The sequence below is a fragment of the Rhinopithecus bieti genome, unplaced genomic scaffold (genome assembly GCF_001698545.2).
Source record: "Rhinopithecus bieti isolate Rb0 unplaced genomic scaffold, ASM169854v2 scaffold_11401, whole genome shotgun sequence".
Classification (NCBI taxonomy): domain Eukaryota; kingdom Metazoa; phylum Chordata; class Mammalia; order Primates; family Cercopithecidae; genus Rhinopithecus; species Rhinopithecus bieti.
The window spans coordinates 1,522,273-1,537,998 of NW_016807151.1; the positions used below are offsets into that span (position 1 = coordinate 1,522,273).

Sequence of the window (15,726 nt, forward strand, 5' to 3'; positions counted from 1 at the left end):
ATCCAAATATATCCAAAATATTATCAGTTTAACATGTGATTCATATAAAGTTAACGAGATATTTTACATTCTTTTTTTCATTCTCAGTCCTCAAAATCTAATGTGTGTATTTCACACATCGCATCTCAATTCGGACTAGCCACTTTCCAATAAAGCTCAGCAGTCACGCGGGGTGGCTCACGCCTGTAATTCCTCCGCTCTGGGAGGCGGAGGCAGGTGGAGCGCTTCAGGAGTTCGAGACCAGCCTGGGCAACATGGGGAGACCCCCGTTTCCACAAAACAAAACAAAAACCAAAAAAATTAGTGGTGTGAACCTTTGGTCCCAGCTACTCAGGAGGCTGAGGTGAGAGGATCGCTTGAGCCCAGGAGTTCCAGGTTGCAACAAACTATGATAGTGCCACTGCACTCCAGCATGGGCGATAAAGTGAGACCTTGTCTCCAAAATAAAATAAAATAAAATACAACAACAACAACAAATCCCACAAGTGCTCAGCAGCCACATGTGGCTAGTGGCCACCTCCCCAGAAGCAGCCCGGCCACCCACCACCTACCACTTTTTACCTATTTCGCCTTCTCCGCAGGCCTCCCTAGCACTACCAGTTGTCTTACTTCTTGGCGAGTCCTTTGTGACTTCCACTATACAAGTCCCTCAAGGCCAGGCCTCGCCCTGAACGGTGCCCGGGCAGAGCAGACGCTCCATCAACGCTGTCCCCGCCTGAGTCCGTGTCCAGGGGATCCGCAGGCACCGTACTCTGTTTCCACGCGCCGGGGCCGCCCCTCGCCCGGCCTCCCGCAGGCCCACCCCTCGCCAGGCCCAGGCCCATCCCCGGAATGTTCGCTGGAAATCGTGGACGTGACTGGGAGGAGCCTGCCCGCCCCGGCTCGCTCTCGGCGCCGCGCGCGCACAGGGTCCGCGCCAGCGACCATGGCGGAGCCCACGGTGTGCTCCTTCCTCACCAAGGTGCTGTGCGCCCACGGCGGCCGCATGTTCCTGCGGGACCTGCGCAGCCACGTGGAGCTGTCGGAGGCCAGGCTCCGGGACGTGCTGCAGCGCGCCGGGCCCGAGCGTTTCCTGCTGCAGGAGGTGGAGACCCAAGAGGGCCTCGGAGACGCGGAGGCCGAGGCGGCGGCCGGCGCGGTGGGCGGTGGCGGCACCTCCGCCTGGAGGGTTGTGGCCGTGTCCTCTGTGCGCCTCTGCGCCCGCTACCAGCGCGGCGAGTGCCAGGCCTGCGACCAGCTGCACTTCTGCCGCCGGCACATGCTGGGCAAGTGCCCCAACCGGGACTGCTGGTGAGAAGGCGACGGCGGGCGGGGACTGTGGGCGCTGGCCGCGGGCCTGGCCGTCCGGCTGGAAGCGGGAGCTACGGGAAGGGGGCTTCGTCCCGGCCGGGCCGGGGCCGGGGACGCGGGGCTGGACGACCCCCTCCCGCAGGCCCTTCCCGGGGCGGCCTCCCCGCGCTCCCAGCAGCTGGGCGCGAAAGGCGCGAAGTCTTCTCCATGGAGACTCTCTACCGCCCCCGCTAGAAAAGTTGCTGCCCCCGCCCCCCCCCACCCCCCCCGATCCTGCCGCGACGCGGCCGGGTTAAATCCGGAGTGGGACTTTAGAGTTCACTTACTCCGGTGATCTTTGGCGGGAGGTGGGGGGCAAGGGGCGTCTGAGGATCCCATGAGATACCTGGACCCTTTATTCGGAAATCGCCCGTTCCCCCATATCCACACACTTTTGCAGAAGCGGGTCTGCGCCCTCTAGGTTTAACAGCGCTGAGCCAGTCTCACCCCAGGAAACAGGGCTGGAGGGCTTGGGTGAGGCCCTGTGGTTCCTGACTGCCAGAGCTGGGGTTCGGGGCTGCCTCCTGCCCCCAGGCTGTGCTTCACATCCCCGAATTTTCCTTGGTTGTCTCTAGCCACACACATCGCCAAAGCAGTGCTGGGGATAGGGGCGCTTTCTTTTTGGTGGGCTGTGGGGGTGGGCAGCTGTTGCCAGGGAGAAGGCCAGGTGCAGTCGCCTACAGAACAGATGCACATCCTCAGGCGAGGTACGAGGTGGGCGACCCTTGGCTTCAAAGCATTCCTACTGAAAATTCAAATGACCCTGGGAGAGGAGTTGCTTCAACCCAACTTTCTTATTTTCTTATCAGTGCTTTCTTATTTTCCATCAGTGCTTATTAGGCCATGTTTCATGAAAATCAGTGCTTTTTAGGCCAGTTTCATGAAAATTATTCAACTTCACATGTATTAAATAAATTGAAAGCTGTTCAAGGCAAGGAAGTGGACAGACTGGTCCTTCTTCACCTGGGCATCTGACCGAGGGCTTTGTTCTTTTAGGTCTACCTGTACCCTTTCCCATGATATCCACACACCTGTCAACATGCAGGTGCTGAAAAATCATGGACTTTTTGGTCTCAATGAAGCCCAGCTTCGGATCCTGCTTTTGCAGAATGACCCTTGTCTTTTACCAGAGGTGAGTCACCAAGGAGTCACCCTCATGTCACATTTGTTACAAGTACTTTCCCCATTTACTTTTCTTTTGGCTTTAGATATTTTAATTGCTTTGAAGCAACATGATTCAGTTTCACATGCTTTAAAGGTACCCTTTATAATTGCTCTCATGGCAAAATAGTATGTTTGTTTGGGTTTAGCCATATACAAAGTAGTTTTAAAAACAAAATAGTACAAATTCCAAGAGAAAATTGGAACATCAATTAAGACCACCAATTAAAAGCAAGATTTTCTAGTCTAGCACAGTGATGCTGTCACAGACACCTCCACTTGGCCAGAAGAGGGATGGAAAGAAGGGAAGATGTTGAGAAAACAGAGGATAGTTCATCATTGTGGCCCGATTTTAACTCTAAGGCATTTCAGAGTCTAGAATGGAAGATAGCCACAAGACTAGAGGTAGGAGCTGGAGCCTTTGGTGCAGGTGGCAGAGGCCGCTCTCAAGGCAGGAGAATCTGTACCCCAAAGGCAGTCCTAGAGTTGATCTCAGGAACAAGGAGGTTTCTTCCTGACATGCGTAACCTGTTTCATTTCTTCGAGCACTGAAGCCAAGTCTGGTACGTCATGGTTTTGAGCCAGATGCATTCCAACCAACCATGTTGCCTGAAGTAGATCCAAGCAGTAGCTGAAGCAGGTTATTGGCAGGAAGGGTGAGGAGGGTGGCTGCAGCTATGAGGCTGGGTCCAGTCCTTCCTCTCTCAGAGAGGAGGTGTGGTGCTGCTGCTATTTGCCTTTTAATTTTATAGTACTTTTTGATTTATAGAAGTTTAGTATTTTTTTTTTTTTTTGAGATGGAGTCTCTCCCTGTCATGCAGACTGGAGTGCAGTGGCAATCTCCACTCACTGCAAGCTCCGCCTCCCGGGTTCACGCCATTCTCCTGCCTCAGCCTCCCGTGTAGCTGGGACTACAGGCGCCCGCCACCTCGCCCGGCTAATTTTTTTGTATTTTAGTAGAGACAGGGTTTCACCGTGTTAGCCAGGATGGTCTCGATCTCCTGACCTCGTGATCCGCCTGTCTCGGCCTCCCAAAGTGCTGGGATTACAGGCGTGAGCCACCGCGCCTGGCCAGAAGTTTAGTATTTTTATTTTGTCAAATCTATGGATTTTTTTTTTGGTGTGCTCTTTTTTGGGGTGTATCCTGGGCCTGGGCCCAGCCTCACCTTGTCATATTAGACTAAGTGTTTTGTGAGCAGCTGAGGGGTTGGTTGCACTTAAAACAGGAGCCTCCCCGCTGCCTCCACTGGTTCCCATCACCTGGGACTGGAAGTAGGTGACATATGGCACAAAACGTGACCATGTGGACAGCAGGGACCATGGAAAAACACAGTGCATGAGGCATGAATGGTGCCTCACATCTCTTGTATGAAATGCCTGATGATTGCTTTTACCACTCTCTCAATAAAAAAGACAGTAGACAAATAAGGTTCATGCTGGTGCATTAATGGACAAATTCCTAGAAAAATATAGCTCGTCAAAATGGGTTCAAGAAGAAATGGAAAGCCAAAATAGTCTCATAAAAATTTTTAAAATAAAAGCATTAAACACACATCAAAGCATTAGAAGGCTTGTACAAGAAAACATCAGACTTACATAGTTTTTTTTTTTTTGGAGACAGGGTCTTTCTCTGTCACACAGGCCAGAAGTACCTCGACTCACTGTTGCCTCTGCCTCCTGAGTTCAAGTGATCCTCCTACCTCAGCCTCCTGAATAGTTGGGACTATAGGCATGTGCCACCATGCCCAGCTAATTTTTGTACTTTTTGGTGGAGACAGCATTTCACCGTGTTGGCCAGGCTGGTCTTAAATGCCTGATGTCAAGTGATCCCCTCAGCCTCCCAAAGTACTGGGATTACAGGTGTGAGCCACTGTGCCTGGCCAGGCTTATGTAGTTTTACAGTTGAATTCTATCAAATTTTTGTCTGTATTGAAGTATAGTTGACAAAAATTTTATATTTACAGTGTATAATGTGATGTTTTAATATATTTACATTGTGAATTGATTGCAATGATTAAGCTCATTAGCATACCATTATTTCACATGGCTATTATTTTTTGGGTGTGGTAAGGACAGCAATTTTCAGGTATACAGTATGTTATTTTTTTTTTAATTTCTTTTCTTTTTTTTTTTTGAGATGGAGTCTCACTTTGTCATCCAGGCTGGAGTGCAGTGGCGCGATCTCGACTCACTGCAAGCTCTGCCTCCCAGGTTCATGCTGTTCTCCTGCCTCAACCTCCTGAGTAGCGGGACTACAGGCGCCCGTCACCGTGCCCAGCTAATTTTTTGTATTTTTTTTTAGTAGAGATGGGGTTTCACCATGTTAGCCAGGATGGTCTCGATGTCCTGACCTCGTGATCTGCCTGCCTCGGCCTCCCAGAGTGCTGGGATTACAGGTGTGAGCCACTGTGCCTGGTCATTACGTTATTATTAACTACAGTCACCGTGCTGTACAGTAGATTTCTGGAAATTCATCCTGTCTAATTGAAACTTTGCTCCCTTTGACTTACATATCCCTATTCTCCTTAATTCTAACAAATCTATAAGGAACAGGCTGTTCCAATATTTGAAGTTGGTCTAGGATCTATTTTTCATGATCTCCAATTCTTGAACCACTATCATACTAATTAGTTTATCTTTCATTTTTAAAGTTTATTTATTTACTCTTTTTGAGACATGGTCTCGCTGTGTTGTCCCAGCTGGAGTGCAGAGACAGGGTTTTGCCATGTTGCCCAGGCTGGTCATAGCTCACTGCAACCTCGACCCCCTGGACTCAAGCAATCCTCACATTTCAGCCTCTCTAGTAGCTGGGACTACAGATGTTCATCACCACACCCAGCTACTTTTTTTTTGTTTTGTTTTTTGAGACTGACTCTTGCTTTGTCATCTAGGCTGGAGTGCAGTGGTGTGATCTTGGTTCACTGCAATCTCCAACTCCCTGGTTCAAGCGATTCTCCTGCCACAGCCCCCTGAGTAGCTGGGATTGCAGGCACTCACCACCAAACCCAGCTAATTTTTTGTGTTTTGAGTAGAGATGGGGTTTGTCGTTTTGGCCAGGCTGGTCTTGAACTCCTGACCTCAAATGATCCGCCCACCTCGGCCTCCCAAAGTGCTGGGATAACAGTTGTGAGCCACAGTGTCCAGCCTCCAGATACTTGTTTTGTTTTGTTTTGTTTTTGTTTGTTTTGTAGATAGAGTCTCACTCTGTCACCCATACTGGAGTGCAGTGGCGTGATCTTAGCTCACTGCAATCTCCGCCTCCCAGGTTCAAGCAATTCTCGTGCCTCAGCCTCCTGAGTAGCTGGGACTACAAACATGTGCCACCATGCCTAGCTAATGTGTTGTGTTTTTAGTAGAGACAGGGTTTCGCCATGTTGCCCAGACTGGTCTGAAACTCCTGAGCTCAGGCAATCTGCCTGCCTCGGCCTTCCAAAGTGTTAGGATTATAGGTGTGAGCCGGTGTGCCCCGCCTACTTTTTAATTTTTTTTGTAGAGACAGGGGTCTTGCTGCGTTGCCTAGGCTGGTCTCGAACTCCTTGGCTGAAGCGGTTTGCCATCCTTGGTCTCCCAAACTGCTAGGAGTACAGCCATGAGCCACTGTGCCTGGCTGATTTTGTTTGCTTTTTTAATCAATTTATGTTTCCTTTTCCAGATAAGCTTTAGAATCACTTAAATTCCTAAAACTATTTTAAAGGAATTCTTTCAGAAGGGTAGGAGTTACATTAAAGTTATGAATTTATTTTAGAAAATTGGCATCACAATTATAAATAGGATGCTATTTTGTTTTAAACCAGGCCATCTGTGTCTTGTAGGATTTCCCCTATTTTAGATTTGACTGATTACATTCCTGTAGTACTATTTAACATGTTCCTGTATCGGTCAAATTTTGGTCAGATTTAGGATTTATTTTACTTTATTTAATTTATTTATTTATTTTTGAAATGGAGTCTCGCTCTGTTGCCCAGGCTGGAGTGCAGTGGCACAGTCTTGGCTCAGTGCAACCTCCACCTCCCCAGTTCATGTGATTCTCCTGCCTCAGCCTCCTCAGTAGCTGGAATTACAGGTGTGTGCCACCATGCCCGGCTAATTTTTGTATTTTTAGTAGAGTTGGGGTTTCACCGTGTTGGCCAGGCTGGTCTTGAATTCCTGACCTGAGGTGATCCTTCTGCCTTGGCCTCCCAAAGTGCTGGGATTACAGGCGTCATCCGCCACGCCCGACCAGGGTTTATTTTATAGCAGGAATTTTTTTACATGTGGAACATTGTTAGGATGACTCACCATCCCATTTGCCTGGGACTGAGGGGTTTCTGGGGATGTCGGATGTTCATAGTAAAACCTGAACAGTTCTATTTCCTGTTGCATCACATCGGGAGGCATATAATGTCATCCTTGTGTGAGAGGCTGAGACTGATGTGTGGTTTCAGGGTCAACAGCCTGATCCCATCATTATAAAATTCCCCATCAGTGTGGTCTTGGTGTGTCTGGGATAGACCCAGTTTGTCTGAGTTGTCCTAGGATGATTATTAATAGTGCTCCCTTGCACCCTAAAAATGCCGTTGTCTGGATCATAAATTATATCTTTGTGCCACCCGTTGAAATTGGTTTCCCTGGAAGCAGAGCCTGAGATAGAGACCGAGGTGCATGTGATTTTTTTTGAGGGTGGGCTTTTCAGGAAAACCCAGTATGGGAGAGAGGGAAGCAGGGTCTAAGGAAGGAAAAGCTACAATCACATTAGGTCTGGCCTTGACTTGATTCATGGGGAGCTGTGGAACAAAGATCACACTGAGTCTAGCTTTGAGGCACTTCAGCATTTTTTTAGCTTTGTCTAAGTCATTCATTGGCTACAGGCCTTGGGGGCAGAGGGCAGGTCAGCTGAGAGTGTAAAGTAAGAGAGGGGCAACTGTGAGTCACCAGCAGCCAGTACCCACAGCAGCTGGAGTATGGTTAGCACCACTATGCTATCATCAGGCTTTCACCCCAAGACTTTAACAACCACTGGTGATCAGAAGGAGTCATTTAGTCTTAGTTTAGCTACAGAAGCTATAGTTTATTGGCTTGAAAGATGGCGTGAAAACTAATATTGGCCGAGTGTGGTGGCTCACACCTGTAATCCCAGCACTGTGGGAGGCCGAGGCGGGCAGATCGCCTGAGGTGAGGAGATGGAGACCATCCTGGCCAACATGGTGAAACCCTGTCTCTACTAAAAATACAAAAATACCTGGCTGTGGTGGTGAACGCCTGTGGTCTCAGCTACTCAGGAGGCTGAGGCAGGAGAATCGCTTGAACCCAGGAGATGGAGGTTGCAGTGAGCCAAGATGGTGCCACTGCACTCCAGCCTGGGTGACAGAGCGAGACTCCATCTCCCAAAATAAATAAATAAATAAATAAATGAAAACTGGTATTTCAGGTGTTGCCTCATTTCTGTACCAGGTCTGTTTGCTCTACAACAAAGGGGAAGCCCTCTATGGCTACTGCAACCTGAAGGATAAATGCAACAAGTTTCACGTGTGCAAATCCTTTGTCAAGGGAGAGTGCAAACTCCAGACCTGCAAACGGTCCCATCAGCTTATCCATGCTGCATCCTTGAAGCTGCTGCAGGACCAAGGACTGAATATTCCAAGTGTTGTTAATTTTCAGATAATCTCCACCTACAAGCATATGAAGCTGCACAAGATGCTTGAAAATACAGGTAGGAAAATTCAAGGAGGACAGAAGTATCAGAGATATAGTTTTGGGCTGCTTCACTGTAAAGAAGTAAGAACAGTGACATGAAAGTGAGTCCGGGGGCAAAGCAGTTCCTATGTTAATTTCAGCTTTGTTCTTGGGAAAATTTAGAACAGGCAACATTTTATTGTATAGAATGGTGATCCTAACCAAAGGAGGGAAGGGATGGAGTTTATCTTTAGCACTGTCACTGCCAGCTACTAGAATGTACCCAAGTGATTGAACAGTAGCTTGTTGGTAAATTGGATGTCAGGTTTTTTATTGAGAGGGAGTCTTGGTCTGTCGCCCAGACTGGAGTGCAGTGGCACGATTGTGGCTCACTGCAACCTCTGCCTCCCGGGTTCAAGCGATTCTCCTGCCTCAGCCTCCCGAGTAGCTGGGACTACAGGCATGTGCCACCATGCCCAGCTAATTTTGTATTTTAGTAGAGACAGGGTTTCACCATGTTGGCCAGGATGGTTTCAATCTCTTGACCTCATGATCCACCTGCCTCGGCCTCCCAAAGTGCTGGGATTATAGGCGTGAGCCACGCGCCCGGCCCAGTAGAACAGTTTTAATGGCGTGGTTAGGAAAAAGTGGAAGGAGATGGGCCAGTGACTGGAAAAGTAAGATTAATGTGGGGCCGGGCGCCGGTGGCTCAAGCCTTGTAATCCGAGCCACTTTTGGCGAGGCCGAGACGGGGCGGATCACGAGGTTCAGGAGATCGAGACCATCGTGGCTAACCCGGGTGGAAATGCCCCGTCTCTACTAAAAATACAAAAAAACTAGCGCGACGCGGTGGGGGCGCCTGTGAGTCCCAGCTACTCGGGACCTGAGGCAGGAGTGAATGGGCGTGGGAACCTGGAGGCGGAGGTTGCAGTTGAGGCTGAGGAACCGGCCACTGCACTCCAGCGCCGGGCCGACAGTAGTGACTCCGTCTCAAAAAAAAAAAAAAAAAAAAAAGGACAGCAACATCAGGCAAGGCCACCTGGCCGCTACGAAAATAGCAACTGGAAATGCAAATTGTATATGATTTTGCTCACTCTAATCTACTATACTTGTTACAATTTTATTATAGGCCCTTTAGTTCTGTTATATACAAACACGAATCCAGTTGTGCTCAAAGTACCTGTTAATTTAATATCTTAAATTTCTACTCTATACAACATATTTTCTCATCTTGCTAGGAATATTGCATATTCCCATTATAAATATATTCCCATAGTCTTTCAGTAATTTTTGTTGTTTTTAGAGACAGGATCTTGCTCTGTTGCCTAGGCTGGAGTACAGTGGCGCAATCATGACTCACTGCAGCCTGGAACTCCTGGGCTCAAGTGATCTTTCTGCTCAGCCTCCCTAGTAGCTGGAACTATAGGCACATGCCACCATGTCCAGCTGTTTTGTTTTAAAGTTTTCTTTTGTAGGTACAAGGTTTTGCTGTTGACCAGGCTGGTTTTGAACTCCTGGGCTCAAGCAGTCCTCCAGCCCTGGCCTCCCAAAGTGTTGGGATTACAGGCGTGAGCCACTGCACCTGGCCTTTAGTAGTTTTTTAAAGTCTACAAAGTGTGGTTTGGTGTTATTTTAATTATAATGCATTCGGTTACTTATTCCCTTACATTTGCTGGTACCGGAAAATCAGTGGGTGGTAGGCTTAGGAGAATTGCTGTTGGGAAAAGTAAATCACCGAAGGTGGAGTTGCTAAACTTTCACCATGCTAAGCTTTTCATGTGTTGGGATGTTAGTGTCAGACGTAGTGAATGCAGGCAGGGAGGGCTCTGCATATACCAGTGTCGGGGCTGTTTAGGGAACCGTGAGTGGTGGCAGGTTGGCAGGTACCTTCTACCCTATGCTGTGTCTAGGGCTTGTCACTGTCTTCATCTGGTTTTGCTTGGTGAGTCTCTCCTGTGACACAATGACTTGCTGCTTGCTCTCTCTCTCTCTCTCTATTTTTTATACACACACACACACACACATAATTTTTTAAAATCCAGAAGACATGAACTCTCCAAATCCAGGTTTTGGGAGTCTTGTCTGATGTCTGGTTAGCTGGGCCGTTGCTCCCAACATAAAATGAAACTTGGGGTATCGTAGGAAAACTTATCCCTTTCCTCTTTGTAGAGAATTCATCGCCTTCTACTGAGCATTCACAAGGCCTTCAGAAGCAAGGAGTGCACGCAGCTGGAGCCGCAGAAGCTGGTCCTCTGGCTTCTGTCCCCGCTCAGTCGGCTAAGAAGCCCTGCCCAGGTAAACCTTAAAGGGGGTCAGTGAACTAAGAAGAAGCTTGTCCAGCTTGGAAGATCTGAAAACAAGCCTTCTGTTTAGCTTTAATTTGTAACCATTCATTCATTTAATGATAGATTTGTAATGGTCATAATAACATCTACCTCACAGTGTGTTGTGAGAAGTAAAGAAGAAGGAAAAGGAGAAAATGTCCTTTTGGAAGAATACAGTTGGGCATGGGTGGTTGGGGATGGGGTTGGACGTTGAGCAGGCAAAGAGAGGCTAAAATTGAGTGCAGATGGGGCCAGTCCAGGGCAAGTGCTGAAGATGGCAGTTTCTACCTGCAGCTCCTCGGTGCTTTCCTCAGGCTGGGTGGATGGAGTTCTGCTGACTTTTGTGGTCCACCATAGTTTTTCTGTCAGTGTATATTGTGGCAATCATAGAGTACTTTGCACACTTTTTTTTTTTTTACTTAATATTGTTTCATAAGCATCTTTCTATATTTGTTCACATCATACATAATCATGTTTTTGCACAGATACATTAATATCTCATAGTTTATTTAACTACTTGCCTTTTTCTAACAATTTTTTTTGAGATGATCTTGCTCTGTTGTCCAGGCTGGAGTGCAGTGACGTGATCTTGGCTCACTGCAGCCTTGACTTCCTGAGCTCAGGTGATCCTCCCACCTCAGCCTCCTGAGTAGCTGAGACTACAGGTATGCACCACTACTGGCTAATGTTTTGTGTTTTTTTTTGTAGAGAGGGTATTTTGCCATATTGTCCAGGCTATTATTGAACTCCTGGGCTCAAGCACTCTGCCTGCCTCAGCCTCCCAGGGTGCTAGGATTACAGGCGTGAGCCACTGCACCCAGCCTCTAACAAATTTTGAATATAACTCCTGTCTTAAAATCTGCAGAATATTGAATTGTTCCAGCTATTTTTTACTTTTGCTTAGCTTATAGATGCTAAAGGATACTGTCATTTGCATTTTTAAAAATATATGTATGAGTGAATAGTTTTCTGGTGTCTGCTTTCTGATTGTCCTTATTTTTTCATTTTACATTTGGCATTTTATTAACGGGGTCCTCATCTATGCTGATGTGGGACAGCCTTTAATGAGGCTTCCCAATTTTCATGAAAGGATCTCAGCAATACTGTGTTTGGATGATACTCAATTTTTGTAGGTCCATCCTCAGCCAGTAGTACAGAGTATATAACCTTTGGGTTCTCTCCAGAGACTTCTACCTCACTCTGTCTACTCTTTTTTTTTTTTTTTTGAGACGGTTTCACTCTTGTTGCCCAGGCTGGAGTGCAATGGTGCAATCTCAGCTCACCATAACTTCCACCTCCTGGGTTCAAGCAATTCTCCTGCCTCAGCTTCCCAAGTAGCTGGGATTACAGGCATGTGCCACCACGCCCAGTTAATTATGTGTTTTTATTAGAGACGAGGTTTTACCTTGTTGGTCAGGCTGGTCTCGAACTCCTGACCTCAGGTGATCCGCCTGCCTTGGCCTCCCAAAGTGCTGGGATTACAGGCATGAGACTCTTTCTACTCTTCGTCTCTTACTGAACTTTTACCAAAGCCCAGTTGCTATAGTTTGAAGGATGGGCAGTTTATCCATTCCTTAAACTTGTATCCATTCTTCCTGTGGCTCAGGATGGACCATCAGAAGTCTGTATACCTCACCCATTTCATGTTCCCTTTCCCCTTTCTCCTTTCCTTCCTACTCTCCACCTACCTAGCTATGTTCATTGAGTTACATTTCAATATTTTGTGGTTTATCTTCATCAAGGGGTACCACAAGAAGCAGCTTTATGAAATTAAATTTTTTGTTCTGTTTATTGTAGTTATCCCCAAATGTTACTGTGTAAATTGTTGTTGTTTTTTTTTAATTCAACTGTCCTGCAGTAACATAACATTTGAGAAACAGAGACAATGTAATAAGTTTTCATAAAGCTGAATTAATGTAGAGAAATTTTTATCATGAAATGCTATCTTTTCAATTGGGGAAAAGCAGAAGTGTCCTTTTTAAAGTGAGAAATGGCCGTGTTTTCTCCTAATGGATAGTAAGAGTCATGCCACTTGTGTTGACCTTTTTACTTTCATTATCAACAAATTTCTGAAAGCCCTTATGCTCTGCATATTTTGTTTCTTTTTTTCTAGTCTAGATTTCTTCTGGTGATAAGTAAAAAAATATTTTTACATTTAATTATTACTATTATTTACACTTATCATTTTACTATGTGTATTTTTGTAGTGAGCTATCTTAAATCTTTAATGGAAACAGTGTAGGGTATAAATGCATTTCCTTTACGTTGAGAGACTTGGTGGACCTTTACTTGTTTATGTTCTGTTTTTATATCTTATCATTATGCTTTTATATGTGAAGTTATTGGTCCTCTGTTATCTTTGTTGTAGTATTTTCTTCAGTTCTATAATAGTCTACTTTAATCTTAGTTCCGTTGGTATTCATTCTGTAAAATATTTTATATAACCATGCCTGTCTTTCTCTGATTTTCACTCATGATTCGGCTGTTAGAAAGTTATTGCATTATAGTTGGAGAAGAGTTTTCTTTGGTAATTTATCGGGGTTTTTGATGTAAAGTCGCATGTCTGTAGACTCTACAAATTCAACATATTCTAAGTTGAATTATGAATTTCCCTCTACTCTTGTTCCTCCTTTTATTTCCTTACTGTTGAATGTTACCACTATCTACCTAATGGCATAGGCAAAAAGCTGTAAATTGTCCTATACTTTTCTTTCTCCTTGTTCCCTTTGTCAAATTGGTCACCCAGTGTTGGAGAGTTTCTTCCCCTCAAAAGCCTTTCAGATATTTATCCTTCTCTGCCCCTTGCTTTCCACCCCGTACTTACTGCCTTGTTTCAAACCCTCATCACCTTCCTGCATATATCCCACATTTTCAAGACATGTGTTACGGGAGTTTTTGGTCAAAGGTGCCCTGTTCCCACTGCAGTGATGGTAGCCCCGTTTCAATCTTGAATAGAATAGGCTTTTGTGGATTTCACTGTTCTCCTTGCCACTCTTCACTTCTCCCGCCTTCCATCTGGCTGCCTGATGTTTTGAAAGCAAACCCAATCATACCATTTTTTTCCTGCTGAAACCTTCCTTGGTCCTCATCATGTAGGGTAGTATTTGTAAATTCAGACGCCTGCAGGGACTAGAAAGGTGAGTTAAATGGATGACGTGAACTGGATGCAAGAGAAGTGGGAGAAGGGCGAAGTGCTGTGGCAAACGGTCCCATCTAAAAGGGATGCCTGCCTCTTGTATCCATATGGGAATGTGTGCCCACTTTGTCATATTGCCCAGTTTTTAAAAAAGAAGCCAGAAATTCAGATTGTTATGAGACATTTTCTGATTGAATGTTGACTTTAGTCGAGTTTTTAAAATTCAGACCAACATTGTATATACTTGACCCACTTGGAATTTCTGGAATGTGCTGTTTCGTCTTGTGATTCTCTGTAAATGATGTTCCCTGTTGTTTTTTTTTTCCCCTTTTGAGATGAAGTCTCACTCTGTCACCCTGGCTGGAGTGCAGTGGCATGATCTCGGCTCACTGCAACCTGTGTCTCCCAGGTTCAAGCGATTCTCCTGCCTCAGCCTCCCGAGTAGCTGGGATTATAGATGTGCACCACCATGTCTGGCTAATTTTTGTATTTTTAGTAGAGATGGGGTTTCACCATGTTGGTCAGGCTGGTCTTGAACTCCTGACCTCAGGTAATCCGCCCACCTTGGCCTCCCAGAGTGCTGGGGTTATAGGCGTGAGCCACTGCACCCAGCCTGATGTTCCCTCTTTTGTAAGTGTCATTCCTTCTTCCTACTTCCTACCTCACAACCTGGCAAAATTAGATTCTTCAAAATGCCAGGTTGGCCTTTCTTGACTCCAAAAGAGGTGGCTCTTGTAGCATTCTTACAGGCCTAGCATAGCACTTACTTTATGTTGCAATGCTGTGTGTTTTTACTCCCTAGCTGTGAGCAAAACATTATTTATTCTTGGTAATTGTAAAACTTAGTAGTGAAGACATATTTTTTTTTTGCCATATAATGGATTATACTTTGTATTTGAATCCATGTGAATCAGTAGCATATTGGTCTTCATTGTTTTTCCTCCTCCTCCTACGTTTTTTGAGACAGGGTCTTGCTCTATTGCCCAGGCTGGAGTGCAGGGCACAATTATCGCTCTCTGCAACCTTGATATCTCTGGCTCAAGCCATCCTCTTGCCTCAGCTTCCCTAGTACCTGGGACTATAGGTGCATGCCACCATACTCAGCTAATTTTTTTAGGTTTTTAGTAGAGACAAGGTCTCACTATGTTGCCCAGGCTGGTCTTGAACTCCTAAGCTCAAGCAGTCCTCCCGCCTTGGCCTCTTAATGTGCTAGGATTACAGGCATGAGCCACTATGCCTAGCCATATTTTTCCAACATTAAAAAATCTTTTTCCCCCTAAGGAATGTGTTCTATAAGGTCAACATCTTTTTAGTGCTTCAATTTGACTTGTCTACATCTAAAGTTAACTCTTTAAGACTTACAAATATGATAGTAATTCTTTCCATTGAGGGATTTAGTCTCCATTATTATCACGTTTCTTGATTTTTTTTTTCATTCTACTTGGTTCTTCTTTTTGTCTAGGTTTTATATATACCTTAATTCTTTCTTGGCTGTTTTGTATGTATGTTGCTGTCAGCATGGGAATCTCTATTATTAGAAAGCTATTAACTTTTAAAATATGTATCTTTTGGTGATTGTCTTTGTTCTAACAGTTTTAGATGGTCTGTTTGCTTTTTCTAAATATAAAATCATAGGTATTTCTATTTTATTTTTGTGTTTCATAAAATTATAATGATTTTTTTGATATTTCTTCATTACATATGAAGTTAATTGTTGGTTTTAAACAAATGTTCTTTGTTAGGATAGCAGAAATAACATCTTCTATTCTTGTTTGTTGGAACCTAAAAGCTTGATAAAAGGAATTGGTGTCTTTTGATACAATCATATTTTATCACTTAAATTGCTTAATATGATTAAAATAAGGGTTTTGTAATATTAAAACATCCTTAAATTCCTGAGATAAAACTCTGCCTGGTTATAGTATATGTGCTTTTAATGTATTATCTTTCCTATTTGCTGTACGTCTATACTTTCATAAATAAAATTCATTTATATTTTATGTGTATATGTAGTAATTTCCTTTTTATTTTTACTGGCATATGATCAAAGTATAAATCTTATTCTAGGTACTGTCTGGAGTGTTTGTAAATTGATTTGTAATGCCATTTTTATTTAAAAATAAT

The 15,726-nt window shown here is 45.1% G+C and overlaps 1 protein-coding gene across 1 annotated transcript; it reads left to right on the top strand.

Moving 5' to 3' along the window:
* The first annotated feature begins 472 nt into the window (after positions 1–472).
* Positions 473–10,773, top strand: ZC3HAV1L (ZC3HAV1 like). Its single transcript, XM_017880381.1, has 4 exons — positions 473–1,290; positions 2,326–2,461; positions 7,921–8,179; positions 10,312–10,773. Exons 1-4 carry the CDS (start codon positions 926–928, stop codon positions 10,446–10,448), a joined length of 897 nt encoding a protein of 298 aa, XP_017735870.1. The 5' UTR covers positions 473–925; the 3' UTR covers positions 10,449–10,773.
* Positions 10,774–15,726: the final 4,953 nt, after the last annotated feature.

Coding starts and splice junctions, on each gene's coding strand:
- ZC3HAV1L (XM_017880381.1), top strand. CDS start 926: ATGGCGGAGCCCACGGTGTGCTCCTTCCTCACCAAGGTGCTGTGCGCC. Junction 2,462..7,920: donor ACCCTTGTCTTTTACCAGAG/GTGAGTCACCAA, acceptor TTTCTGTACCAG/GTCTGTTTGCTCTACAACAA. Junction 8,180..10,311: donor CAAGATGCTTGAAAATACAG/GTAGGAAAATTC, acceptor TCCTCTTTGTAG/AGAATTCATCGCCTTCTACT.